This window comes from Paroedura picta, chromosome 11 (assembly GCF_049243985.1).
Source record: "Paroedura picta isolate Pp20150507F chromosome 11, Ppicta_v3.0, whole genome shotgun sequence".
NCBI lineage: Eukaryota > Metazoa > Chordata > Lepidosauria > Squamata > Gekkonidae > Paroedura > Paroedura picta.
Window position 1 is genome coordinate 64261963 of NC_135379.1, and position 11315 is coordinate 64273277.

Sequence of the window (11315 nt, forward strand, 5' to 3'; positions counted from 1 at the left end):
CGCAGGAGAAAGGCGGGGCTGATGGGGCCCTCGCGCAGGCGCAATGAAGCGCAGGTGGCGGCGGGAGCGGTTTTGCCTCAGAGGCTCGGGCGGACCTGCCTTCGTGTCGGTGAGGAGAAGCCCGCGCGTGCGAAGGGGCTGCGCGAAAAGAAGACGCCCTCGGGGAGGAACCAGCCCTGCGGCTGCCGCGGGGGGAGTTTGGGCCGCACCACCTCAGCGGCCGGGGGGGGGATGGGGGATGGGCAGGGAAACGCTCCCTTTAAATCACTTGCGTTCTCCCCCCCCACCAGCGCAGTCGTAGGGCGGGGCGTTGATTCCCCCCCCCGGCCTGCCTCGCAGGGGGGTTGTGAGGGGACAGCGAGGAAGAGCCGGAGGAAAAGGGACGATGCGAGTCTGCGGCCTGCAGCTGTAGGAAAGAGATGGAGCGCCTAAAGCGGAGCTCTCCAAATGTCCGTCGACTGCAATTCCCACGAGCGTATATGCCTAGATCAGGGGTAGTCAAACTGCGGCCCTCCAGATGTCCATGGACTACAAGTCCCAGGAGCCCCTGCCAGCGAATGCTGGCAGGGGCTCGTGGGAATTGTAGTCCATGGACATCTGGAGGGCCGCAGTTTGACTACCCCTGGCCTAGATCATTAATTGCCATTGTATGATTAAATGACTAGTGCATAAAAACACTGTGCTTCCAAAGAAATAACGCAATTATTGATTAATTTAATATAGCTTTTAAATATTGACATTTTTTAAAATTCTAGGATAGGATGGCTTTGATCAAGAGGCTTCTTTTGTTTATGGAGTAACCAATTCACTCTTAAAGAAGGATTTCAGGTAACTGCGCCCCCCTCCCCCCCCCCAGTATCTTTCATTTCTTTGGCTTTCTTGTTCGTTAACATATTGCCATGAATATTCAAAGTCAAGATGTCAGTGGGAAGGCTGGAGAGACGTGGGGCTTTTTTCTTTCTTTTGTCCTCTCTGTATAAAGTTTTGTTCTGTATTGCTCTTGGTGTTTTAAATGTTACTGATCTATATGTTAAAAGCTTCAATTAAAAAAGAAGGGGGGGAAAGATATCTTAATCTAATCTCAGCTATAGTTGCCCCATTAACTATGTATCTTGAGTGTGTTTCTCTCTTTCTTGTGTCAGTTAGCCTTTCTTTTCCTTTTTCATCTGCCTTTTCTGATGGAAGAGGGGGTACCCAGGTTTAAAATATTTTTTGTTATTATTTTGGGAAAAGTTCTTTGAATGCCTCTTACTCCTTGAAACTTCAGTGAGGAGAACCTCATCATTGTAACAGCAGCAGCCAGTAGACCAGTTCTGTCTCTATCATGGCTGTTGGCACGATTATTCTCACAGAAAAGTGTACAGGCAGCCATATGGGTAGATTAGCTAGAACTGAATAAGAATGTGGAAAAGGAAGGGCAATTAAGGCCGGCAAGAGAGAGGAGCAGAGAAGTAATAGCGAAAGGAAGCAGTGCCCAAGGCTTCTGTGGCTATAACATAAACCACTCAGCCACACTGCATATCTTTACAGCCACTTTTCTGAACAGATTCCCACTACTCGGTGACCCTGTTTCTGAGTCATAATTTAGAGTCATAAGTTATAAATATCAAACTGTGCATGTATTTTACAACCAACATTGGATACCGCACTATGCAGGCCTACCCTTATCCTTGCTCCAAAGACTGCAGCTGGTCCAGAATGCTGTGGCCAGAGTCCTCATGGGAACATCTTGGAGGTCTCATATTCGGCCTGTGCTCTGGCAACTGCACTGGCTCACAGTTGAGTTCTGGATCAAGTTTAAGGTTTTGGTACTTACCTATAAAGCCATTAGTGGACTGGCTATTGTGTATCTGAGAGACTGCTGTTTTCACTCTTCAGGTACCAACCAGTTGGTGGTCCCTAGCCCCAAGGACATAAATCTGGCCTCAACCAGGCCCTGGGCATTTTTCAACATGGCCCACAGCCGATGGAATTATCTCCCAGAGCAGATAAAGCTCTTCCGCCAGGCATTTGGTTGGGGCCAGTGAATTCCAAATACTATCTACTCTCCCCCCCCCCCCCCCCCCGGTCAAATCTATTCTACTGGAGCCTAGCTCTGGGAGATCTGAACATGGTAGATGCTGACAATGTTCTGATGCTGTTTGATGTTGTTTAAATTATGCTTAAGGATCCGCTGGCTCAACACGATCAAAGCCGACATAGGGATGACCATGAACCAACTAAAAGAAGCGGTCATTGACAGAGACGCGTGGCTAAAACTTTTCTATAGAATCGCTGAGGGTCAGACACGACTGAACGGATGATATCATCATCATCACATTTTAATTCAGTTGATTTTTTTTTAATGTTACTGTTATTTAACGTTGCACACCGCCCTGAGCTGGTTTTCTGGGTAGGGCAGTATATAAATAATCTAATTATTATTAATAATAATTTTAATTATATTTTCTCATTTTAATAATAATTTTCTCCTCATTTGAAGGTTTGTCAATGAATAATTTAAATGACCCTCCCAACTGGAACATCCACCCTAACGGCGGGGACGATGGAGGCCATGGCAGCAAATGGAATTATGCATTGCTGGTTCCAATGCTGGGACTGGCTGCCTTTCGTAAGTCACACATGGGATCACAGGAGAATTTCTCATACCACCCAAGAAGAAGAAGAAGAAGAAGAAGAAGAGTTGGTTCTTATATGCCGCTTTTCCCTACCCGAAGGAGGCTCAAAGCGGCTTACAGTCGCCTTCCCATTCCTCTCCCCACAACAGACACCCTGTGAGGTGGGTGAGGCTGAGAGAGCCCTGATATCACTGCCCGGTCAGAACAGTTTTATCAGTGCCGTGGCGAGCCCAAGGTCACCCAGCTGGTTGCATGTGGGGGAGCGCAGAATCGAACCCGGCATGCCAGATTAGAAGTCCGCACTCCTAACCACTACACCAAACTGGATAAGGCGGGTTTTGATGGATTTCCTGGGAGCTTCACCGCCACGGTCCAGGGGTTTCTCTTCATCACATCACAATTTCCTGCCAATCTTCCTGCCCCAGGGCTCCCAGAGAAAATTAAAAGGGAGTAAACTGGCTTTGATTGGATCTGGGCCTACTGAGGTAGCTATTAACACTTCTCCAGGAGTTGTGGGATGTTAGGATTTAAACAGAAGATGCCTCAGGAAAGCTCACTCTCAGACAGGTTTATAGCATCTATACAGCACATAGCTGCAACCAAATTATACTCCAGAGCCAGTCAAACCCTGCTGGTCTCATGTAATAGCTCAGTAGCCTCAGGCAGGAAAGTTTAACCAAAGCTATGGTATCTTGTGTAAATCTCTACTTCACACTCCTGTTAGACCAGTGGTTCTCAACCTGGGGGTCGCGAACCTCTGTGGGGGGGTTGATCGACCCTTTTCCCTTTTGCTGCAGCAGCCTCAACAACCCAAAGGGGGTCGCAGAATTTAGAAGGTTGAGAACCACTGTGTTAGACTAATCACTCTCTGCCTTCAAAATCCAATTTCTTCTAAAAGCCTTCCTACATCACAACTTTTCCTCCTATATGTCTTGTTGACAAATTCAGAACACTGCTTTGATTGATTGCTGAGCTTTCAGGGAACACTTCTGTACTCTGTTGCAGTGATCCTTCAAGTATTCCAGTGAATTTGGGCTCATTTTGGTCTCATTTTAGCAGGTGACTGTATTTCCTGATGGAGGAGATAGATTCCCAAAAGTTCATACCTCAGAAATCTGATGGACTGTGAGGCACCACTAGATGCAAAACTAGCAGTTCTAACCAGAGGCCAACACGGCTTCCCTCTGAAACTACCTTTGTGTTTGATGTGTTGGCGTTATCCACAAGGAGTTTGTTTTTCATTTAATTTTACATGTGGATTATGTCTCATGCATTGCAGGATGGATCTGGTCCAGAGAGTCACAGAAAGAGATAGAAAAAGAGAAAAAACAATTCTATCAGAAACTGTCAACAGTACAGCGAGAGCTTGAATCTAAATATCGTGACATAATTACTGAAAATCGCCGTTCAGTCGCCCACTTAGAGCTGGAACTGGAAAAAGAACGGAACAGAACATCCAGTTATCGGGAAGCCCTGGTCTCCCAGAGCCGTAAATTGGTGGAGGAAAGGCGAACCCTGGAAAAAGAGCATGCCCAGCTGGAACAAGAAAGATCAGTCCTGCAGCGTTCTGGGGCTGCTGGGGCTTTGTACCAGAGTTGTCTGGAGAAAGAAGCGCAGTGGCAAAAGAGAGCCAGTGCCCTGCTCAAAGAGTTTGAAGAAACTCTCATTGAAAGGCAGGAGATCTACTGCAGCCTCATGCTTCCGAGACACCGGCGACTGGAAGTTGAGAAAGATTTGCTAATTAGGGCAGCAACTGATCCGATTGCCTTGGACTTGGGAATGGAGGTAGGTTTGAAAGACATTTTTAGGCATGATACCTATTGCAGCAACTTGCTGAACACCAATAAACGCCGGAATGGAAGGCTAATGTGGCTTTACCTCCAGTACTGGGAATTGTCTGTGGAGCTTAAGAAGTTCAAGAGGGTAGAGAAGGCCTTGTTGGGAAATTAGAGGCTGAAACTTGTGGTCATCAGTATCAGGTACCAGTGAGCTCCTCTGGTATGCATATTGATTTCTGTGTGCTTTTCCACCACCCACTCACCTGCTGGAGTGTCTTCTTGGGTGTTAATGGACCATTCCTTTGAATGGCCATGCTAAAGTAATACTATAATGCTGTGTGTCAGTTAAGTGCTTCTGCCTTTATTCGGTCAGGTTACTGGACCTTAAAAGGATAGGACTTAAAGCTCCCATCATCTGCATCTCCCATCATCTCTTTCCCACTCTGCTTGGAAGCAGTTATCCTAATTCCGTCTGTCTATTTAAGGCTGCCAGGTTCTGTGTTGCACCAACTGTTTTGTACACCATTTGTATCTGAACTGGGCAAAAATGTTGCTTCCAGAGCTTACGTGGAAACAAAACAGACATGACACTAGCTGACAAAATGGTTTGTGAACCTCATGACAACCTGGTAAGAAGTATAAAAATTGGTAACAATCCAAAAGACAAAGTAAGTAATGAATGGGATGTAAGACAGCAGGGGGAAATATTTATTTGATAAAAGACTGCAGATACAACCCATGATTGATCATGAGCACTTCTAGACAAACCGTCACTACAAAAGGCACACGTGGAAATCCTCCTTGTTAGATCTTTTTTTCCAGTACTCTGGGAGGCTGGTTTCCTCCTATAAAGGGTCCTCATTTCAATGTTGCAAATGAAGTGTGTTTCCATGACAGATTTATTCTGCTTTTCATTAGGTTTCTAAATATTATGTATTGAAAGATAATATGAGACTAATAGGTAACAGAATTATATATTTTTTTAAAGATGCAGGACTTGTATCATGGATTAAAATTTTGTCAGAGAGCTCTGTTGAATTGTGCCATCTTCCATATTTCTGCTGCCTACTGAACAGTGGCTTGATCCTTTTGTATTTTTGTTCCTGGGGGCATAAGGTTCTTTGTATTGGGTGCAAAAATGCCTTTGCTTTCTTTACAGTACTCACTGTTGAAATAAATTACCGTGACCCAATAAACTCTTGCAAGTGCTTTAACTCTGGAAGTTAACATTATCTGTGCCAGATAACCCAACTGAGCTCGCTCTTTCTTCATTGTAGGCATAGTCTTGACCTTTATGTTGTGTTTTCAACTTGCTTCCCTATCAATGGTCAGGGTAGAGCTGATGCGAAGAGACAGTGAGCCTGCTGCAGGGGTGACATTCCTGCTCTGGCCGCCTTGATTCATAGCTCAGTTCCTCAGTCACTTCAGCACACAACTGGTTTGTGAACACTCTCTGAGCAGCAGTGCGGAGGTTCAGTTTACTCGGCCCCCAGATCTCCCTCTTGCTACATAACAGAGGTTGCTTCAAGTACCCCAGATCCTAGTTGGTTGGGGCTGCTGTCAGTGGTGCAGGATGGCCATCTGCTCTCTGGAAGTAAGTCAGCTGTCTTCATTGCTGTTGCCCCTCCCATCCCTTCACTGTCTGGTCCCCTCCCCAGAATTATTTTAGAGTGAAAGCTCACTGGGGCAGAGATCTTGCCTACACAGAGTGCCTTGTGCATTGATGGCATTATGTAAATCAGCCTGTTCTCAACTTTTTGACAGTTGAGAAACCCCTGAAGCCTTCTTCGGGCTTCAAGAAACTCCAGGAGTGGTGCAGTTGTGCAGAATATCGTTGGGAAGCAGAGCTGTAAAAACGCCCCCACCCCCCACCCCCTGGGGCAACTGCTGAAGGGAGCTTTGACTCTCAAAAGCATCCACTCCCCAAATCTGCAAGTCTCTTAAGGTGTTATTGGACTCGAATCTAGCTCTGTGGCATGAGCATGTGTTCACCCCAGTTTTTGCTTGCCTCATAGCATCTGTATAGTTTTGACTCTGCATGGGATTCACTAAAGGAGAATTTTGCAGTGTTCATGAATGCATCATGAAAGAACAAGATTTCAAAAGTCAAAACTTCTGGAGTTGTATCTGTTTACTTCTGCCTTGGATACCTCACCACAACAACACACAGCCCATTTCTGAATATAGCTTCAGAAATATGAAGCCGTAGTCATGGAACTAAACTCCACCAAGTTGGGAGACGTCTCGGTGTGGACTAGTCAGCTACAGTGGTACTTCAGAAGCACTGCCCCTGATACATCAGTAGCATAGGATAAAACATGTTTTGAAACTATATGTAGATGAAAAGGGTTTCCTAGGGCCAGACAAACAACCAGCTTGTGATTCCTCCGGCCAGCAGATGGCTCCATGCTACATTTGTTGAAAGGGCCAGTCACTGATGATTTACAACCTTTACTAGAAAAGGACAGTTCTCTTTCCCAAGTACTGCGGCGCAACCCCCCCCCCCAATCTCAAACAATTTCTCACCCACAACAGTATAACATCTAATTTGAAGAGGGACACTCGTACCAGAGCTTGCAACAAACCCAGATGCCAACTTTGCTGCCACATTCATCGAGACAACCCAGTCACTGGACCTTACAACAGCACCTGCACCATCAAAGGCTTATTCATCTTCTAGCCTTATATAGGCCATTAAATGGTCGTCCCCGACCTGAAGGAAGCGCGCCTAACCTCAACCAGGGCCCCTCCCTGGTGGAATGAGCTCCGGGGTGAACTGCGGGCTCTGCGGGATTTGTCAGCTTTCCGCAGGGCCTGTAGAACGGAGCTCTTCCACCAGGTTGAGGCTGGGGTCAGGGAACCAGGGACATCGCTCCCCCCCCCCAGGAGTTGGAGTGTACGTTACTCCCCTCCACTCCTCTTCACCTTTTTTGATAGTACGGGAGGGATTTAGCCGTCATGTTGGTAGTTTAATATTTTAATAGGAATTTTAATGGGGTTAGATTGCTGTGACCCGCCACAAGCCTGTTAGGAGGGGCGGGAAATAATAATGATGATGATGATAAATAATAATAATTATTATTAATAATAATAATAGATGCCTGCACTCAAAACGATGAAATCCCCAAGACTCAACAGCGATATTGATTTCTTATCTCCGTACATATGCTAACCTCTTTCAACTCTTAGGTCTATATTCCTTACAATCCCCATTTCATTTGGGACAATCGGACTGTAATGTGATGTACGTATGAATGTAATGTAATTTTCAATCTAACATTCTGGTCTTCGGACAGGATAACAAACACAGCAGGGCTTGGGATGCTTCCATGTTTGGGTGGAGATGGATGGGGCTAGCAACAAGTCCCTTTTAATGCCTTCTTTCCATAACTAGAAAAGCACCTGCCGTTAATCACTAACAAGCACTTTTATTTCTCCAGTGTTTTTGTGACTGACAGCTCAACCCAAAGGACAGATTTTGTTATTCTAGCGAGGAACTATCCAATCTTCATCATGCTGCATATTGGTTGTGATGCTGTTTACTAATTTACTACCAATTTACTCGCTCTTTATATCAGTACTCATATGATTTTTGTTCCATTGTCCGAGGAAGTGTGCCTGCACAACAAAAGCTCACACCTTAAGTAAAACTTTGTTGGCCTTGAAGGTTCCTTTGGACTCACATTTTGTTCTGCTCCTTCAGACCAGGGGTAGTCAAACTGCGGCCCTCCAGATGTCCATGGACTACAATTCCCAGGAACCCCTGCCAGCAAATGCCGCAGTTTGACTACCCCTGCTTCAGACCAACACGGCTGCCCCCCTGAATAACTGATGATGTCAGTCTGAGAAGAGATGGTGTTCCTGTTCTTCTAGGCATTTAAAACAAGTTTGCATTTGCAAATCATGATTTTTGAGACTCCCAAAGCAATACAAAATACAGAGATAAGTGAATAATGGTGTCAAAAAAACAATAATTGCAAGTGCCATTGAGGCGTGCAAAATGGAAGTTGCCCACATCCGTCTTTCCCTCTTGCGGCAGCTGGGACCCATAAAATTCTGTCCCCCTGGTTTTAGGGCACCCCCCCCCAGTAGCATTGGGCACCATTCCGGAGTAAACCACTTTGAGTGTGGTGTTGTAGAATAATGTTTGCAAATCACCTAATATAGCCAAGGTCCCTGTGGAGCGAAGGGCACAAGGCCAAGCTTCTTGGGCAGCCCAGACACCAGACAGTCCCTCGCGTAAACCTGAGCAGCCTGAAAACGACTCTCATTTATATCAACGACAAATGTCATGGAGCTCCTAACAACCCCGTTTCCTTGGCCAGATCTTCATTCTCCAGCACCCCAAAGGAGACTTCTGGGATCAGTTTACCCTTTACAGATTTAGGATTATGGAGCACCCTCCCCGGGGAGGTGTGCCTGGCGGCAGTCAAGGCTATTTTATTTAGAAATAGAAATGCATTTGATGGATTCATTTTAACTTATGGGCAGACCAAATTAGAGTTTTTTAAACTGACCTTTTGTGTTTTTATCATGATTCTTTTATTTATATTATATTTGTATTTGTTTTTTTAATAGTCTTTATTTATCTTGTAAGCCAACTTCGGTTCTGCACAGGAGAAAATCAGCTAATAATTTTTCAAAAATAGATTGTTGCTCATAAGTAATCTAGATTCCCTTGCCTGGTTTTCGCATATCATTACATTTTTCCATTTTTAGATCACAATCATAAGTGGTGATCTCATCATTCCACCACATCTCAGCTAAGATGACTAAAGAGAAATTCTACTTTTTTAAAGTGCAGAATGTTCTTGAATACAATTATGGATACTGAAAGCTGTGATTTCTTTTCTCAGCAATGCTGCCTCCTCCCAGGAGCAGTCCTACGTGAATGGCATAAAGGTGGACAGGAACCGACGAGCACAGCATAAATAGCTTAAAATGGGGTAGTCAACCTGTGGTCCTCCAGATGTTCATGGACTGCAATTCCCATGAGCCCCTGCCAGTGTTTGCTCATGGGAATTGTAGTCCATAGACATCTGGAGGACCACAGCTTGACTACTCCTGGTAATGACTTGAATAATGTAAATTGTTTAAACTAAATAATTCCATATGTTTAGAGTTGGTGGGAGAACACAGAACTGGGTCCTCATGTAACCCATCTGAATCACTAGGCCAGGGATTCCCAACCAGAGCCCTCAGGGGTCCGTGGGAGTTCCAGAGGGGTCTGTGGCCTTTCCCCCCCTGCCTTAATGGACTCGGCCACAAGCTACTTTATTGCTCCCCCTCCCAAGTATGAGCAGATTCTCTCATGGTTTACGCACCTGGGGGGGGGGGGGACAGAATCTGCACACCTACCCCCCCCCAGTCCTCCGGGAGGCTGCATGTTAATGCGAGTGGTGGTGTCACTTCCAGAGGCATGGCAGGGAGGTGTGGCCAGTTGACATCACTTCCTGGGTTCCTCGAAGCCTGAGAAATTATTTCAGGGGCTCCTGCACGGTCCAAAGGTTGAAAAAGACTGCACTAGTCCTTAAAAGGCAAACTTCTAACTCCCTTCCAGGACCTTTGGATACTCTGGGATGGACCATCTGGTCAGCATTGCAAAGTTCTCAGGGAACGTGCTGGATGCAACTTGGATGTGCAGAGGGCTGAAATTCCCCATCCAGTTCCAAAGCCACGGTTTGCCATGCACGGCTTGTTGCCTGGCAGGTGCCAGAGACTCCTTGGAGAAATCACTGAAACGGGGCGATTTCATTCTAAAATGGAGCTTCACGGCAGTAGCCCGACCCTGACAAACCACTCAAAGCTACCCACAGATGTGGCCACATCAATCCTAGCTGAGATGGGCTCTAAGGAGGGCACCCAAGCCTTTGTTGAGCTATAAGGTTGGAAATCCGGAAACGTGGTTTGGGGGTCCAGAGAACCTTTGCTGTTCGCTAGGCTCTTTTTTCTCCAGTAGCAGGACTATTCACAAAGATTTCTGTTCTGAACTTGCACTCCTGAGGTGTGTACTGATGCTTGCTCGGTAGTTTGCTCGGTATAAACAAAGGTACCGGGAGCACATTCTTGTAGGGAAGGTGATACACTTTCATTTCTCCTCCCGGCCTGCCCATTTGTATCTTCAAGGCAGGAGATCGCTGTACAAGGAAAGTATCTTGACGTTGTGTTTCGTACTGCTCATGACAGGCACTGTTCCATTCCAGGAGTGCTGTCCTGTAGAAAATTTAAACCCACACGAAATGAATGTCAAGCAAGAAGAGCCAGAGTGCGCACACACCTCTCTCTCTCTCTCTCTCTCTCTCTCTCTCTCTCTGCCTCTGTCTGTCTGTCTCTCTCCCTGTCTGTCTCTCTCTCTGTCTCTCTCTGTCTCTCTCTCTGTTTCTCTCTGTCTCTGTCTCTGTGTCTCTCTCTTTTTCTCTCTGTCTCTGTCTCTCTCTCTGTGTCTCTGTCTCTCTCTGTCTCTGTCTCTCTGTCTCTCTCTGTACCATCCGAATGCAGCACTTTGAGCATCCACTGATGTTTTCTTTAGTGGCTCACAAAAGATTGTGCCACAGTAAATTAGCTGATCTTTACAGCACCACAAAACGTGATCATTTTGGCTGCAGCAAATAATTCCCCTTCTGGAATCTGTGTAGATTTTCTATATTCTTTTTATATGTACTCTCAATCTCCATATTTTCACTCCTCTTTTCTCTTGTCCATCTTTTCCCTCCCATATCAAAAGACGGAATGGACCCCACTTTATACAAGGGTGTGACTTTGTTGTATGCAGCAGTCTTTTATCGACACAGGACAACAGTGTAGAAATTATCTTTTCCCTGCTAATTAAGATCTATTCAACCCGTTGGCCTTGATGGCGCTATATATTATACTAGCTGGCAACCCATTTCTCTCTGCTTGGTCTGTTCTCATGCATAGC

At 45.8% G+C, this 11315-nt stretch overlaps 1 protein-coding gene across 1 annotated transcript; it reads left to right on the forward strand.

Annotated features, from left to right (window-relative positions):
• Positions 1–4: 4 nt before the first annotated feature.
• Positions 5–5610, forward strand: CCDC127 (coiled-coil domain containing 127). The gene is made up of 4 exons (XM_077303873.1): positions 5–109; positions 756–828; positions 2483–2611; positions 3898–5610. Exons 3-4 carry the CDS (start codon positions 2491–2493, stop codon positions 4566–4568), a joined length of 792 nt encoding a protein of 263 aa, XP_077159988.1. The 5' UTR covers positions 5–109; positions 756–828; positions 2483–2490; the 3' UTR covers positions 4569–5610.
• Positions 5611–11315: the final 5705 nt, after the last annotated feature.

Excerpts from the sequence above, each read along its gene's own strand:
- CCDC127 (XM_077303873.1), top strand. The coding sequence starts at position 2,491 with ATGAATAATTTAAATGACCCTCCCAACTGGAACATCCACCCTAACGGC. Across the intron at positions 2,612-3,897 it reads GCTGGGACTGGCTGCCTTTC|GATGGATCTGGTCCAGAGAG; the intron begins GTAAGTCACACA and ends CATGCATTGCAG.